The following is a 16,581-nucleotide window of genomic DNA, read 5'->3' as shown; positions in this document are numbered from 1 at the left end:
ATTTCTTATTATTATCAATGTTGAAAACAGTTGTGCTGCTTAAAATATTTGTGGTAACTGTGAAAAATATTTCTTTTCGGGATTCTTTGATGAATAGAAAGTTTAATAGAACTGTTTGAAACAAAAGTATTTTCTAACAATGTAAAAGTCTTCACTGTCATGTTGGTTAAATTTAATGTGTCCTTGCTGAATAAAACTATTTCTTAAAAAAAAAAAAATCATACTGATAACAAACGTCTTCGGGTTAAGGTCCCTAAGATGGGAACTAGACTGTGCATCAGTTGCTAATGCTATGGGGACGGTGTCTGAAGCACATGTGAAATCTACTGGCCGCCGGCAGTTCGACAACGTCACATGGATCCCCTGAGCATATAAAAGAATGCCTGCATTACAAGTCCTCAGATTTGAATTGTTTGAAGGAAGACGCACAGGCAAACCAGAAGCATGGCAACAGAACACAGCGTGTCATTCCCTTCTCAGGGAACTAGGGTTACATACGGCACCCTGAGGCTATGTTCACTTTGTCAGTCCAAATCTGATTCAAATCTAAATTATTGACTGTCCACATTGTGTATCGCAACTGTTCAGATGGTTGAATGATCGAATTCCAATCGGATATGCTCAAAAATCGGATTAGGACTGACAGTCTGAACCTGGATTAAGATGTTTCCCATTTCGAGGGAATTTGACACTGCGTCAGTTGTTGATGCTATGGGGATGGTAATACCCATTACGCCACGGTGACGCTTTGAATGTCAGCAAGCACAATCTTGTCGGATTTGATGGACCTTGACCCAGAGTAACCTAAATGCATCAGCAACCAATCAGAACACATCCTGTGCCACCACATCCTTGCTCTCTAGAAGGCTCAGTGTTATAGGCGCTAGGAAAAAAAACCTGAAACGTCCATGCTCAACCGTTTCTTAAACGGGGACTACCGCATTAGACCAGTCTGAGCCACAGCTACAGGACAGCCCAGAGCCCCTAAGAGAAGAGCTAACAGGGCAGACTATAGACATAGCCTCAGATAATTCCATAGTCCTACATCTGGCAGCTGCACCAGGTGATCAGTGAATCAGTCGCTCACAGCAACTCTACATATAATCCTACCAGACCTGAATACAAGGCTAAGGGAGAATTCATCAGCTTCCAAGAATATCCAGATTGATGAAATGGAGAGGCAACAGAGAATGCGTCGCTAACTGCGATACAAACTATTCCGCAAAGCTTTGCTCCGACCTTCGAGTAACCTGGGGATTACAGGGAGCACAATCCTGCTTCAATACCCAATATGATCATTTGCGGAAGACAAAAAGTGAGAGAGTGAAGTTTCCATACTCAGTCTCAGCTTTCAAGCTCTCCTCATCTAAAAGGCAACCTAAGTGAAGGGAGCATATAATTAAGCATCCCGTCCCTTAAAGACTAGAAGAGGCCTCAGGAGAGAGCAGTCTGCTCTACTCTCAATCCTCCTGAAGGAGAAATAGCAATAAGGAGAAATAGTGCTTTCAAGAGATCTGGCGAGGAAGCACTGAAAGTAGAGTGCCTATGGCAGCGCTACACTCTTATTCTCTCCATCGCCCATCATCAAAGAAGCTAGTCAACACCTGGTACCTCCATCAGCTGGAGGGAGCCACAGAGAAAGAGGGATGCTCAAGCTCTAACAACCACTTCTTTCTCTCAAGTTTACTATTACTGAAAGACTTTTACCACCGAACCCCTAGGGAAGCGCTCTACTTGTTAGTAGAAATGAGCCAATGTATTCCCATCAAGCTACTACCTCCAGTGTAAACCGGAAGGGGCTACTAAGAGAGCGGGGCGCAGTAGCACCTCTCTCAACTACTTTCTGCCAAGTGGCCCTCATTGGCTGATGGTTGCCCATTCCTACAGTTCTAGCAAGGAGGTGTAAATGCATATCTACCTCTGGCCAAAGTGCTCTGTCATTCCATTTCTCCTCGCAAACCATTAGGAAACACCACATTCCGCTTAACAACCCCTCTGTTAAAAGTGAACGGGTTGCATCATCTCACTGTGACCAACAGCTTCAGTGGCCTTCAGCAGACCTTACCTCAGAGGGCATGCTGAACAACAGCACACCAGATAAGAAAGCGGAACGCCTCATCTCACCGTGACTTTACACTCTCACTTAACGTTAGTCCATTCTCCGGACTTGAGCTCCAGAGGAGCATACGAACAACAGCATTGCTCTGGACCAGATAAAATAGCAGATCACATCATCTCACCGCGACTCCACGCTCTTGCTCTGACCTCAGCCCCTGCAAAAGCAGGATGTTAGCATTAAGCAAGGCCCTCCTAGAGAAGCAAGCAGACAAAATCGGTGTCTGCTGTAATCTCCAAGCCCAGCAACCTGGAGAGGATGACAGAGATCTACCTCGTTAACTCCTTCATTGGACAACACCTGCAGGTCCATGAAGGCAGACCCCAACACCACACTCTGGCAGCGCTGCTGAGTGGAGAATGGGTGGATTCCATGGTGTGCAGATCCCCACTAGCCTAACCCGTGAGGTGCAGACACTTGACTGTCATCTCTAAAGAAAAGAGCCAAGCGAGAGAAGAGCTCCCTCACTGCCTCCTCCCTTTTGAGAGAGAATCAAGCAAGAACAGAGCTTTATACTGAAAATGCATCACTATGAGAGCATCCAACTCCCTCGAATGCCAAACACGCACCAATCAAACACTCGAATCTATCCCTCGAGAGAAAATCAAGCAAGAACAGAGCTCTTATCTTCACACGCACATACGAACAAAGCGGCTTCCTGAAGACAACAAAGCTGTTGGCATGTAATACAAGCCTTTTGTACGCTCAGGCTCTCCATGTGACGTCGTTGGACTGCTGTCAGCCAATAGATTGGTGTAAACTCACAGGGGGGCGTGATGCAGTGTCGAGTTCCATCGAAAGGGAACTTTTGACAGTAGTGTCAAATAATAACAAAACATTCTACATGTATCATGAAATAAACAGGAATTAGTCTAAATAAATACAGTTTTTTTAATGTAATTATAATTTCTAAATAATTATTTATGTAGTGTGGCTTGTAAATTCCTCTGTTGAATATGTTTGCAGTGATTAGGTAAATTCTTTATCCTTCTTTTCTGATTCAATGTCCTTTGTGGCCAGTTCAATTCAAAATCACACTCATGAATTGGAAGTGGCCCAATCTTAAAGGTGCACTATGTAACTTTTTTTGTTCAATACACCCTCAATCCTTCTTCCAAATCTCCAACCTCCGGGGAATCACCCAGTTAAAAAAACAAACAAAGGACAGAAAACTCGACAGAGCTCATAATAAACATATTATTCAACAGGTAAGTGAGGTATTTTATTGAACAGATAAATTGGCATATGTAGCTCTCTAACAGAGTTCATTGTAAAGCATTATCTGTTGTGAAGGCTCATTTCATTATGGTTGTTGTAGCGCTGTGCTGGAATTTATTTTCATGGAAGTTTTTTCAATTAATGGGTAAAGCTACAAAGCACAACCAAAACAATGTTCTTCCGCAAAATGCATTGAGTTATTTTTAAACTGCTAGAGGGCCAAAAGTTACAGTGTTCCTTTAAATTCAGAATTATGCCCTGTTCTCTCATTCGCTTACCTGCAGTATAGTGAAGTTCTCCAGGACACTGTTCATCATATATTTCTCTGGCAGGTGCTTGAGTTTATGGATGAAGTTGATCATGTATTCACACATGGGTGAGCGATGGATCCGGTAAACGTACCTCCCGCCCTCCACACGAGCATACTCTGTCTAGGGGTCAAAAAGGCAAACTATAGATGCTGATACTATTTCTTTGAAACCAGTACCATCTACAGTATATTCCAAAAACATATATGGTCAATAAATGGTGAACTCACTTCAACTTTCTCTACCACCTGCTTCCCAAAAGAACAGACTTTAGTGGACACAGTGATGGTCATGTTTTCAGCACTGCTGTACTGACTGCTGACCCCATAGAATGAGCCTGCGCCATCCTGAACGTTATTATTGTTCAGATCAGCCTGAAACAGATGACATAAAAATCACTTATCTCAGCTATATAAAAAGATGAATGTATGACATATCAATTTGCAAACTAATAACATACACTAGGTTTTCAGTATTGAAGAACAGATTAACAAGATTAACTCACCCAGAACTTGACCAGAAAGAAGGCGTTCTGAGGGCCTTTCTCATACAGCTCCTTCAGCCCTCCCTTCTTCTCTGGAAACTTGTCGTAGATCTGACGGATGTCCACGGCCTCCAGAAGAGGGTCTGAGTACGAGGGGTTTGTCTGGGCGATGTGGACAAACAGGTGCTTGCTGTACTGTGGATTAAGAGGTGAAGAAGTAACATTTAATGGGCTTTGAAACAAATGCATGGAACATCGCCATTCCTGAAACACTTTATGTATGTTTTTGTCTTGTAAGGGCCGGTTCACACAGAATGCATTTTTGCTGTTAAAAACTAAAGACGCAGGGCAGTGGAAGGAAATAAAGTGCAATGTCTAAACTAAAGTGTTTTTTAAAAGTTGAATTCTTTTAACTTGAACGTCCTGTTTTTAGAAAGCCATCTAGCGCGTTTACATTGAAAAAAAACAATGGAAAAGTAACGCAGTGGAATGAAAAAGCGCTTTCTGTGTGAACGGCCCCTAACAGTGTTATTGAAAATCATTGTAATAAAATAAAATATACATTTTAGATGAAAAACTTAAACTTCATTTTTTGTTTAATAAAAATTAGAAATGTTGTCTTGGCTTCTAAATTAAATGAGTAAAATAAGTCAAATTACTAAACCGATAACTGAAATAAAAATCACAATGAAAAAAGCACATAACGAAATTACGGAGCCCCTAAAAGGACATGGTGAAGAAAAAAAAAAAATGAGATGGAGGAAAAATTATCTGTCAACGCTTTTGTGTCAAAATGTTTTGCTTTCCCCCGAGAAAATTTGCATCCCTTTGCAAAAGCGTTTGCATTCCACCAAGAAACTTTGTGTTTTGCGAGCGAATGCAAAGTTTCTCGGGGTAACGCAAAACATTTGCGAGAGATTGCAAAAGCACTGACTTTTGATTTTTCCTCTCATATTTTTTTCCACCAACATGTCCCTTTAGGGGCTCTGTGCAAAATTACTAAAACAAGCTAAAATAAAAATAAAAAGCTCAACTCAAAATATTGAAAATACTATTATACACTGTAAAAAAAAAAAGATAGCAATTTTTACTGTAAAATGCAACTGTAAAAATCTGTTAATTGGTCAACAGTAAGTTCCCTTACTATATATGGAGAGAAACTGTAATAGATCTCTAACCTTACATTTTGTAAAGTAATAACTAACCTTACATTCAGTAAAATACTGTTAAATGTACCATTTTGGGAAGTAAAGAGGACAAATCATCTTATAATTTACAGTGAAAAGCTGTAAACTGACATTCCTAGAGTGTCCTTAAGTGACACTTCACATTTGACGGTTTTTAATTTTAATAAATGTATCTTCTAAGTTCCTTTTCAACGTTTCACTGCATCTTGGTATTGACGCTATGGGGAACGCCACCATCTTGACCGGTGTCTCCAATATTCTCAGCAAAACGCTCACTCACAGTGTCGGGGTCTCTCTGGACCTCCATGAAGGCCGAGTACTCCAGCATGCGGAGTTTACCGGAGGCGATGGTCCGGTCCTGCCACACAGGCATGGCAGTGCTGGTCGGGGGGAGGGAGGTGGGCAACTGCTCATAACCTGTGGAGAAAACATGCTGGTTTAGGCCCGGGTGGGTCAGTCTGAGTTCAGATATAATCCCAGCACTGCTCTTACTTGATATTGGCGTAGGCAGTGGAGGCTGAAGGCTGGAGTACGGGTTCGGTGCAAAGGGCTTGATGCTAGAAAAACACAGAGAAAGATCAGCAGGCTCTCACAACAACACTGTTGATTAGATCAGGAATCAGTTTCGTAGAGATACTCACTCCTGAGAAGGTCCAGGCTGTCCTGGGATGGGGCCGGGCCAAAACTACACAACAAAACAGAGAACAATGGAAGTTTGAGGGTTAAGTTAGAGAAGTGAGGGTAACTGGTCCTTGGACTCTGAACTAACCCTGGCTGGAGGAGGGTAGGGGTGCTGAGGAAGAGGAGGCATCTGACTCTTCATCACACTGGCAGAAACGATCTGAGCGGAGGACAGAGCGGCCATGTTCTGCAGGGCTTTGTCTTTGGAAGCCTGATCCTGAGAAAGACGCAACAAGGGCTTCATTAAAAAAAAAATGATCAGAAATTACCCAGGATTGAAAGGAACTTCAGAACTTTAATAATACCACTTCTAAGATGCATTTTACTGTTGGAATGTTGTTTAATAGTAATAAATTATTCTCATACACAGACACAATATTATATTATATATATATATATACACTTAATATACTTAATGAACATTCAAGAAATGTATTTAAAGAAATTAATAATAATAATAATAACAGTAATAATAACAAAACTAAATGTATTAGTAATGCTAAATATTAATAATAGCTTACTTTACTATATGATAATATGCAATCTTTATGAAAAACATACTTCAAGGATATGTACGCTACAGTTCAAAAGTTTGGGGTCAGTAAGGTTTTTTTTTTTTAAGAAAAATGTATACTTTTATTGATCAAGAATGCATTCAGTTGATCAAAATTGACAGTAAAGGCTTGTATAATGTTACAAAAGATTTCTATATCAAATATTTGTTTTATTTATCAAACAATCCCGAAAAAAGGGACCATGTTTCCACAAAAATATGAAGCAGCACAACTGTTTTTTAACATTGATAATAATCATAAATGTTTCTTGAGCATCATATCATCATATCAGAATGATTTCTGAAGGATCATGTGACACTGAAGACTGGAGTAATAATGCTGAAAATGCAGCTTTGATCACAGGAATAATTAACATTTTAAAATATATTACAATAGAAAACAATATTACTATTTATACTGCAATAAAATGTATTTGACTAAAAAAAAAAATGCAGCCTTGATGAGCAAAAGAGGCTTCTTTCAAAAATCAAAATACAAAAAAACTTTCCCAACCGTAAACCTTTGAATTGTAATTTTAGTGCAAGAGCTACATGCTAAATGGTTTAGACAAACATGCAAAAATCATGCTTATAAGGGCACACGTGATGCATGATATTGTGCTTGCGTTTGAATCCAGCCACCAAAACAAAATACATTATTACACACAATAACAGAACAGGACACTTGAACAGCTCCAACATTCAGTCGAGAGAAAGAAGACAAAGAATTAGACAGGATGAAGGCGACAGAACAGAAGTCTGTCCCAACCAGGAAAAAAAGTGATAAATAAACCAGATGAAGTGTTCAAATGTAAACAATGTCTTCAATTTATTTTAGATATCTTTAAGAGTTAAGTCCATGACTGAGTTTTGTACACACAGGTACAAAAAAGATCATGAGTGTAATAAACCCTCACATGAAATGACAGAAAGAAACTCTCAAAATAATTTGTTCTGAGTTTGCAGGTATAAAACAAACAAACAAATATTTAAGCCAAAAATGGTAGCTAAATTCATCCTGTGAGACGGGCGACACTGGCAGCCAAAGCATCGAGCTGCGCAAACTGAAGCTCAGATCAGTGAAAGCTGAGCGTCTGCAGGCGTCGGTGCGCATGAAGCTCTGCAGGCAAAGCAGACTTACAAAACATTTCACTTACCAAGTTCATGGCCTAAAAATTGAAAGGAAGAGAAACTGTTAAAAAAACGCTGCGGAGACAAACAGATCAGATGACACACTGATCAAATGACCCTGACTGCAGGTATGCCGAGAGGCCTGTGCTTTCTCTTCTGACACTGTGTGTTCAGATCCCGCAGAAGAGTGCTCTCTTCAACTACAAAGTGAACCAATGACTTCCTGAAAGAACAGCCACAGTTCTCCATTTCACATCTTTAAGGAGGTCATGTGTTTACTTCCCCTCTTACCGGACTCGGCTGAAAAAAGCCGAATTATTAACCATGCGAAAAATCGGAATATGCTTGGTTATATTATATGTATTCATGTATCAAATAAGGATGTTTATAGAACAATGTTAAATACACCAATAAGTGTTGTGCAGTATGTAATATGTCGACAAAAAGGATAGATAAATTAATTAATAAATGAATCAGTGAATGGTGGGAATAATAAAGCATTTCTGCTGGAAATTTCATTGGTCAAATCAATCAATACATACATACATACAGGTGATGATATGGGAAAACAAGGCAAAACTAAGAGACAACAACCATCATATGGTGGTTTGCTGGTCTATGCTGATTTTTTTTTTTTTTTGGATGACTTGCATTTTTATGCAAATTGACTATTTTGATATGATTTTTATTCAAATTGATATTATATATTCTGACTTTTGTATAATGAAAATTATACAAGCAGAAGCCATTAATCAAAACAAAACAAGTAGTGCTACACCAAATTTAAATTTGGATAGTGCAATGCTTCAATAAATGTAAGCCCTAAAACGGAGTATACATTTAAATCACAGGGGGAAAAGTAGAGATGAGTAGAGGTTTGAGTTATGAAGGTCAAGATAATTTATAGTATAGGTATTATAGTATAGTATAGTTTATAGTATAGTATTTTTTTATAAAAAAAATAAATAAAAATAATAATTCTTGGTTCAATCAGGCATTGCATGCACAGCAGCACGTCCTGATGTTGCAGAGTTAGACGCGTTCCTGGCTCAACAAAGTTTGTCGATTCTGGAACAACATTCCTGTCCGAAAATTTAGTCCTAACCCTATCCCTACCTCTAAACCTAACCCTACCCATAACTTACCCCTAAAATCAGAGGGAAATGATGGGGAATAGCACTGAACACTGGTTGTAAGCCTAAACTTGACTGTAAATCTGTAAACCTCAAATCTGATTGGTTGATTGGAATGTTGATCCAGGAACATGTTGCACTTGGTGAAATCAGGTTCTACAACATAGAAAGTGATGCAATATTCAGTCAGCCACCAGAGGAAGCCATTACTTTGAAAGCATACTGCTCAATTCCATCATTCCATCCAATGTATTTGTTTCAATAAATGACATGCACACAACAAAAGTGACCTGCATGCTCAAGTCATCATGAATGATTCTAACATTGAGGGCGTGTTACAGATAGGAAGGTTTGGTGGTGATATAAGGAAAAGCCAAAGCACTCTGAACACAGTTAACAGCAAAGGTCAGAGCAGAGCAGACTGCAGTGAAGCGCATACCTTCAGCTTAGACTGAATCTCGCGAGATTTTCTCCGCGCGAGAACCTGCAGATGGCTAGACACCTGCAGGAAGGAAGTCAGAGGAGGGAGAAAGGAAGGCAGGGAAAAAAGAGAAGAGAAGAGAGACATTGAACAGACAGTGAGTAAAAAAGAAGCCACCAGGTGGCGCCACAGCCATACCTTAATGCCTGTTTGATATTCCCGCATTTTCTTCCTGGCTAACACCTGAATGTGACTAGACACCTGAGGCAAAACAGGGCCACAGACATTTGATATCATCCAACATATACTGTATATCTTAACAACATAATACTGTTAAGTGATCACTGAACGTAAGACTATACCAATGAAACTTATACTAGAATAAGAATAAAGGTTCAATGGGGTTTTATATAGAACCCTAAAAGGTCCTATATAAGGAGAAATGTCTTGTTAAACGTGGAATTATTATCCAATCATTTGTTTCAGTTTTTTTCCAGTGATAAAGTATGTTTATGAGCTGTTTAATTCATTCAGTTTAATTCAAAATAAAAGGATTCACAAAATTTGTCTCAGATGGGCCAAATCATGGCTAAAATTGTACAGTGTGAATCCGGCTTTATATGTAGGCAAATACTCTGTTTACCACACTGATCTGACACTTTTTACAGTAAGTTTATATTTATAGTGTGATATTAAAGTTGCACTATGTAATTTTTCCCAGTTGCACGCTTAAATAACTGAATAGAATTTCGCCAAACATGTTTAAATTTAACTCACATGAGTCATATCATTTAATAATAATAAAAATAATATATGAATCGTGTGACAAACACATGTGAACAGTGATGGGGAAAAAAAAAAATCTCACAAATGCCATGAGAACTAGCAGCATCCACACCAATAGGTGTCAGTATAGAGTTCGCTGTTATTTAAATCAGCTAAACAAAAATTCTTGCAAAATATTAAGTAAATTTAAGTACTATCACAAACAAGGTGCAGGGAGACACTGTAGTTTAATCAAAACATAGATAACAGAAATACATTGTCTAGCATAGCTACTGCAGTCAAGTTGTATTATGAACAAGGCACAAAAAAAAAAAGACTGAATTAATTACTGCATCAATTACAGGCATCATGATGTATGGTAATTAAACCAGAATATGGTCATAACCTTTGTCTTGACCTCTGTTGTACCCATTCAAACAAGGGGTACTAGAAACACTTTCACATTACCTGTTTCCGTGTGCGGGTTTTCCCTGTCCGCAGCTTTATGTACCTTGCTATCAACTCATTACGACCTGGAAAAGAATCAATAAGAAACACAATGTTAGCAGAAATGTAGTAAAATGAATCATATTATTAATGATAACTGAACAGATATGAACATTTAGAGCACAATAAAGAGCATTTTATTTCATAAAACATGTTAAGAAATAGCTTTTGGCTGGAAGAGCACTGCACTACCACCACAAGGTCATGGGTTCGAATCCCAGGGAAAACATTAACTGGCAAATGTACCGTGTAGATTAATGCAATGCAAGTCACTTTGGATAAAAAAAAAAAAATTCTCTTCACATGCAATTTAACACTTTTAATTAAAGCTGGTGGGAACGAAGACTCCTATACACTGAAAAGCACATGGAATGCAGTAATGCCTCCACCAGCAATATCACAGTAGGGTGTAAAGCCTGCTATGAGACCATTAGTTTATTAATAGACCATTGAAAGACAAGGCTTGTGACAGATGAGTCAGGTGATATGGGTGGTGACTTGGCAAAAAAAAAATAGGGCCACCATGTGTCAGGGCCTTGACCAATCAAGCTGCTCTGAGTGGACAAATGTTTTCATACAAAGAGCTAGTTATTAAATGAGTACAATAATAAATCTGTTTGTGTAATGGCATTAATATAATGATATGAGAAAAGGGACAGGAAACAAGGAAGATAAATTGAGGTAAAGCGATAAAGAGGATTTCATCACAGTTTATAAAGGGTTGACCTTGTGAACAGCTGTGCAAAGTTTCAACTGTGAATCTTTCTTGACACCCCCACCCTCCTCCCGCTGGCATCCCACTCACTGACAGCCGGACCACCTGGACCCAACACAGGAGACCCTGCTCCCTAACCACAAGCCATATAACACCAGGGACTCATATACTAGCATGTCACCAGCAAACAACATGTGTGGACATTGTGAATGTGCAAACAAATAGAGAGATTTGTGATAAGTCAACCCAAATATAAATGAAGTATCCTGTTCCTCTACATGGGACAGAAGAATTCAGGAAAAAGATCCATTATTTGTGGTAATAGACTGATATATATATTGGCCACCACTAGTGGCGCTAACAACAACCACAAAGATTTGAAAAGAAGTTTCAAACAATTTCCTCTTTTCATTGGTGAAAAACTCCAAACTCCAAACACTCCAAACTTGGGGTGAGCCATTGGTTGAGCCAATGTTGTTAGAACGGACTCTCAATAAATAGACCTTTATATAATTTAGGGGGCTTTCACACCGGCAGTTTAGTTCAAAACAGAGCACGGTTCGCATGAAAAATTGGTAATGTGAAAGCTGTCATTTGGACACATGAGCGCATCGGCTACCGAACCCGAGACTACCTGATCTGAGTTTGGTTGCACTGGAACTGGATTCACGTAAATGTGAAAGCAACTCCGACTTGGTCATACACTTGTTCGGGAAGTAAAACAATGTGCATGTATTTTAGCCGATGACGTGTAGCCAAAACACAAGTAGGGGATGACAATGGTGATGAGTTACTGAGGATATGAGCGAGAGTGAGCATACAGTGTAATCATGCAGAGTACGTGCAATCTGCGTTAAATGAAGGGTTCACAGTTAGCTTTCTCCTCTAAAGAGTCCGTTTGCAAGCAGAAAAAAGCCGCCTTCAATGTGACGCACACTCTGTGACACAAGTGTTGTATTGCATATAATAGCACCAAATTAATAACAAATATCAATATATTGACCAGAGTTATTTTCTCTATCATGCATCGTGCACGTTTGTTATGACGTAAGATTAACGCAAATGCACCAGGGTTCGGTCATTTCTGCATTAGGGGGTTTCCCCCATTGTGAAAACCCCCTTAATGCAGAAATTACACACATTACACACAATTCCACACATATACCAGCAGCTCTCTACATATCAGCCTCGACTATTTAAATACCAATATAGGTTGTACAGTTGTTCTTTAAAAGTTTGATTGGAGTAAGTGTGTGATGCCAAGATGATACGAGAGATGTCCAGTGTTTTGTCACACCAACCAGAACAAATTAGAGCCTCCCCAGTTTAATTTAATTATCTATTACTGATGAAATGATAACACAAGCGAATGTCAAAGAGGATTAGCCAGTCAGACAGCCGGAGTAAGAGAGAATCATCCAGACAGTGATAGACAGAACATGTGTAAAAGAGAAGGCAAACATCTTCAGTTCCAGACACACAGAGGAGACTCTGATAGATAGAGAGAGACTCTGGCTCGTACCCAGCAGCCTTGAACTCCTGATCCACATCCAAAAGCTTTCAAAGGGCACCTAACTACCCCCCAGCACCACAAATAGCGTGTTTACGACCCTAAACGAAATGCTGCACTTCCTGGGAGGCTTGGAGAGGAAGAAAGACAGATACGACAGGGAGTCAGTAGAAGGGAGTGAGGAAGAAGTCAGCAGATAGACGATTACATAGAGATGAAAGGAGGGCATGACGAGGGAGAAGCAGAAAGAAATCTGGGATGTAAATCAGAAACACAGAAGCCTCTAGCTTCACAACGCATGTACAGTCATCTATGAAGGTCACTTGATAGGTTTATTCATCTTTACAAGTAGTCCTTTGCCCAAAGTGACTTACAGTGCAGTTATAATATCCAGTTGCAGGTATTGATATACTATCAAGAAACAATCACATTGGAGAAACTAGAGGCTCGTTACTACAGGCGTCATGATGTGCTTTTCTTAAGGACATGATGGTAATACTCATGGGTACCTGTGTGGGACCCAACCTTGCAACCTTACTATTACTACCAAAGATCTTCAATGACCCTGTTCTGAATGGCACACTTGATAGACTTGCTGTCTTAAGGTTTTTGTGGCCATAAGTTCTTCTTAAAACACAGATTTTCAGTGTAGGGGAGGAGTTGCTTCCTACTTTTGGAGCGGTGGCCTAGAACTTGACATACTTCAAAGTACTTCAGACACATTGACGCTTCATGGTCATGTGTGACATTCAGGTATGAATCCAGCCTTCATTGTGTCTCTATCCCTTTCCCCCTTAACTTCCAACTTCCATTTGCTTCCAACTGAAGTCTACCAGGCAATGCTTACAGACAAGGACACCTAACCCTCCAGCACAGGACCATTTACAACAACTGCCTTCAAGTACAAAAGAGCAACTCTTTCAGTCTCATTAAGAGCTAAAATTGACTAGCCTACTTGCCTCTTTGGTAGGAAAATTAAAGGCTGACAGTTTCACTGAAAAAGTGCTGAGTATAAAAATATATAAACTTCCACTTCATATCAATGTCTGCATAAATACTCCCGCAGAACTGTCTGAGGTTGAGCCAAAGGAAAGTGCTGATTTGCTCCCAGATTCCTCTAAAGTACGTCCAGGAAAAGCAGGAGTGAAATAAAACCTGCTTCGCACACATTTATCCCCCCAAAAAAGCTCCCTTTAATGGTTCTGGCCTATCATCCTTTCCCGAAATCAGAAAGAACAACTTGCGCTGCAGCTGGGATAAGTTTGTGAGATGGATCGCCATGGCGAGTGAAAGGTGTTTGCATATGTTTTTGTACCATATTGTCAAGCATTTGAAGGTGAAGGTCTTGTTGACATACTTTAGAAGTGCTAAATTAATTGCAAGACTTTTTGGACTTGGCAAGAAGCCTGTAGAAAAAAGTGGGTGAGGATGATGATTAGCACCTTACCTCTTCTATTTACCCTCTCTTTCAAAGATAATTTTTCACCTTGAAAGTTTCCTCCCAAAGTTCACCCTGCTTAACCCTCCATCCCATCAGATGCGTATGTTTATTGACGAAAACCACCTGCGTTTTAATAACCTTCCCACCACCCACCTGTTATTTTTTTCCTGCAGTAAAAGACTGGAAACTGCCAATCAGAGGAAAAACCAAACCAAACCAATGGCTGATCAAAAACAGGTGCCATGCCATCCAAATTACACTCTCACAGAACTGTTGCCAGTCTACTGGCATCTTATACTGACACGGATGCAGCATTTGCAAATAAAATTTAGATTTTTTTTTTTTTTTAAATGCTACATTTTCAGTTATCAATGCCATTATAAAGCAACCCTAGGCATGACTTATTCCGCAATGGAAAGTGTCTGATAATAGGAGTGACTGAGATCAAGTAAGCAGTGTTCAGATGCTCGTATAATCTTAGCATGGCTGCCAGCATGAGAGGTGAGTCGCCCCATGTAACCTAAAATATATTTTCTTGGCCTGGCTGACTGGATACTTCATCTTATGCAAGGGTTCATACTACTACTAATTTTATAATGCATATGTGGGGGCAGTCATGACCTAATGGCAAAAAACTAAATAAAAACTAAAAACATTTTTGTAAAAAAACATTTATTTTTATTTACAAAATATTCACCTCTAACTTGCATTAACGAGACCACCAAGACACATGCGTGTTGTGTGGACGCGAGACTAGGCATTGTTACATGAACACGAGTTGGAGATATTTTGTAAATAAAGTATATTTACAATAAATTTCTTATAATTTTTTTGTGAAAAAGCACTCGCATCGCTTAAAAAATTGAGGTTCAACCACTGGAGTCACATGGATTCCTTTCATGAAGTCTTTACTATCTTTCTTGGGCTTGAAAGTGGTAGTTGAGAAGGCTGTCAATGGAGGGTCCTAAAACTCTCAGGTTTCAATAAAAAGATCTTCATTTGTGTTCCGAAGATGAATGAATGTCTTATGCCTGCTTACAGACTGTGCAATTTTGGCAATCCTAAATCACACTGTACGCACTGATCTAATAAACTTGGTTACGACATATATGTAGACTGTACGATGATGACACCAATTGAACCATAGGCTACGACAGCCCAAAATCGTACCGGGCATTACGGATTTGGAACAATATGAGGTTGAGTAATTAATGACAGAATTTTCATTTTTGGGAGAACTAACCCTTTAACATTAGATTAATAAATACTGTAAAAGTTGTTCATTTTAAGTTAATGAAACCCAATGCATTAGCAAATGTTAATGAATTAAACTTGTAAAGTGTTACCAATATAAGTAAAGATAAAAATACTTTATAAAAAGTGGATAATAGTTCCTTGGTGCACCTTTAAGTACAGAATGGCCTACGACAAAGTACACGTGTCAACTAAAATATGTGATTTACTTACAACATACTTTCGGAACGGTAAATATGTCACATATTTACACTCTTAGTATAACTGTATGTTGTGGAAGAGGATAGAACAAAAACTTGGATTACCTAATACAGAAACAGGTTCTTGAGGTGATTTCTTGAGATTCAGGGAAAGACATGCAATCATAAGCTCACTCAGTACCAGAACAAAATATTGAAGTTAAGTAAATAGTCATTAGAAATATGACGTAGATTAGCAATATGACGTAGATAGGCATTTACATGCACACGTAGATAGATATTTCTGGAAGATCCTGTCTGAACCACTGGAAATCCTGTAGAACATGTTTCAACTTGTTCTGAAACAGATACGGACACACACCTACATTTTCAAAACATGCAAGTTGGAGCAGGAGGCAACTGGACAGTTGGTCCATCTGCACTGAGAGAGATTAAAAGGGCGAAAACATTTTCAAATGATACCATCTCACAATATCACTTCAGGCTAGCAATTATCTAAAGAGGAGAACACCTGAATAACACAGTTCCTGCAGCATTAAGTCTCTCTTCCTTACATGAAACCCTTCGAACCCTTTAAAACACCGAAGGACAGTGTCCACACCCTTATTTTTGACAAACCTCCTCCTACTGACACTTCAGTTCTCAACCTCTATTCCTCCCCAGTTCACTTTAGTCTGTCCCATTACGTTCGTTGTTTTCTTCAGTACTTTCCTTTTCTTTTTCTTTTTATCATACTGATTAAGAGTAACAATTTTGGACACTTAGGTCATACTTAACTCTTTCCCAGGCAGTGTTTTATTTTTAATTTGCCAGCGCAAGCATTTTTGATCATGTTCACAAATATTTAATGACCCCCAGAATATTTTGTTGTATGAATATGTAAACATTCAATATATCAAAAATAAAAAAATAAAAAGCTGAAGAAAATCACATTTTGGTCAAAGACCTCACCCAGAT

The 16,581-nt window shown here is 39.1% G+C and overlaps 1 protein-coding gene across 6 annotated transcripts in view; it reads right to left on the bottom strand.

Annotated features, from left to right (window-relative positions):
* The window catches only part of tead3a (TEA domain family member 3 a), a 38,639-nt gene that overhangs the window by 3,789 nt on the left and 18,269 nt on the right, over positions 1-16,581 (bottom strand). Inside the window, exons 3-12 of one of the 6 annotated variants that reach the window (XM_079848588.1) lie at positions 10,466-10,530; positions 9,251-9,313; positions 7,705-7,716; positions 6,083-6,211; positions 5,955-5,998; positions 5,806-5,870; positions 5,594-5,730; positions 4,148-4,321; positions 3,873-4,016; positions 3,613-3,765 (exon numbers count right to left, since the gene is read on the bottom strand). In XM_079848588.1, the coding sequence (XP_079704714.1) occupies positions 3,613-3,765; positions 3,873-4,016; positions 4,148-4,321; positions 5,594-5,730; positions 5,806-5,870; positions 5,955-5,998; positions 6,083-6,211; positions 7,705-7,716; positions 9,251-9,313; positions 10,466-10,530 (986 nt within the window). Of the gene's footprint in view, positions 1-3,612; positions 3,766-3,872; positions 4,017-4,147; positions 4,322-5,593; positions 5,871-5,954; positions 5,999-6,082; positions 6,212-7,704; positions 7,717-9,250; positions 9,314-9,430; positions 9,494-10,465; positions 10,531-16,581 lie in introns of all 6 variants that reach the window. The other 5 variants (XM_079848589.1, XM_079848591.1, XM_079848587.1 and 2 more) reach the window with 5 other exon arrangements.

The sequence above is a fragment of the Squalius cephalus genome (genome assembly GCF_949319135.1).
Source record: "Squalius cephalus genome assembly, chromosome: 18".
In the NCBI taxonomy this organism is placed as follows: Eukaryota; Metazoa; Chordata; class Actinopteri; order Cypriniformes; family Leuciscidae; genus Squalius; species Squalius cephalus.
The sequence above is the reverse complement of the archived record's forward strand: the minus strand, read 5'-3'. Positions and strand labels throughout refer to the sequence as shown.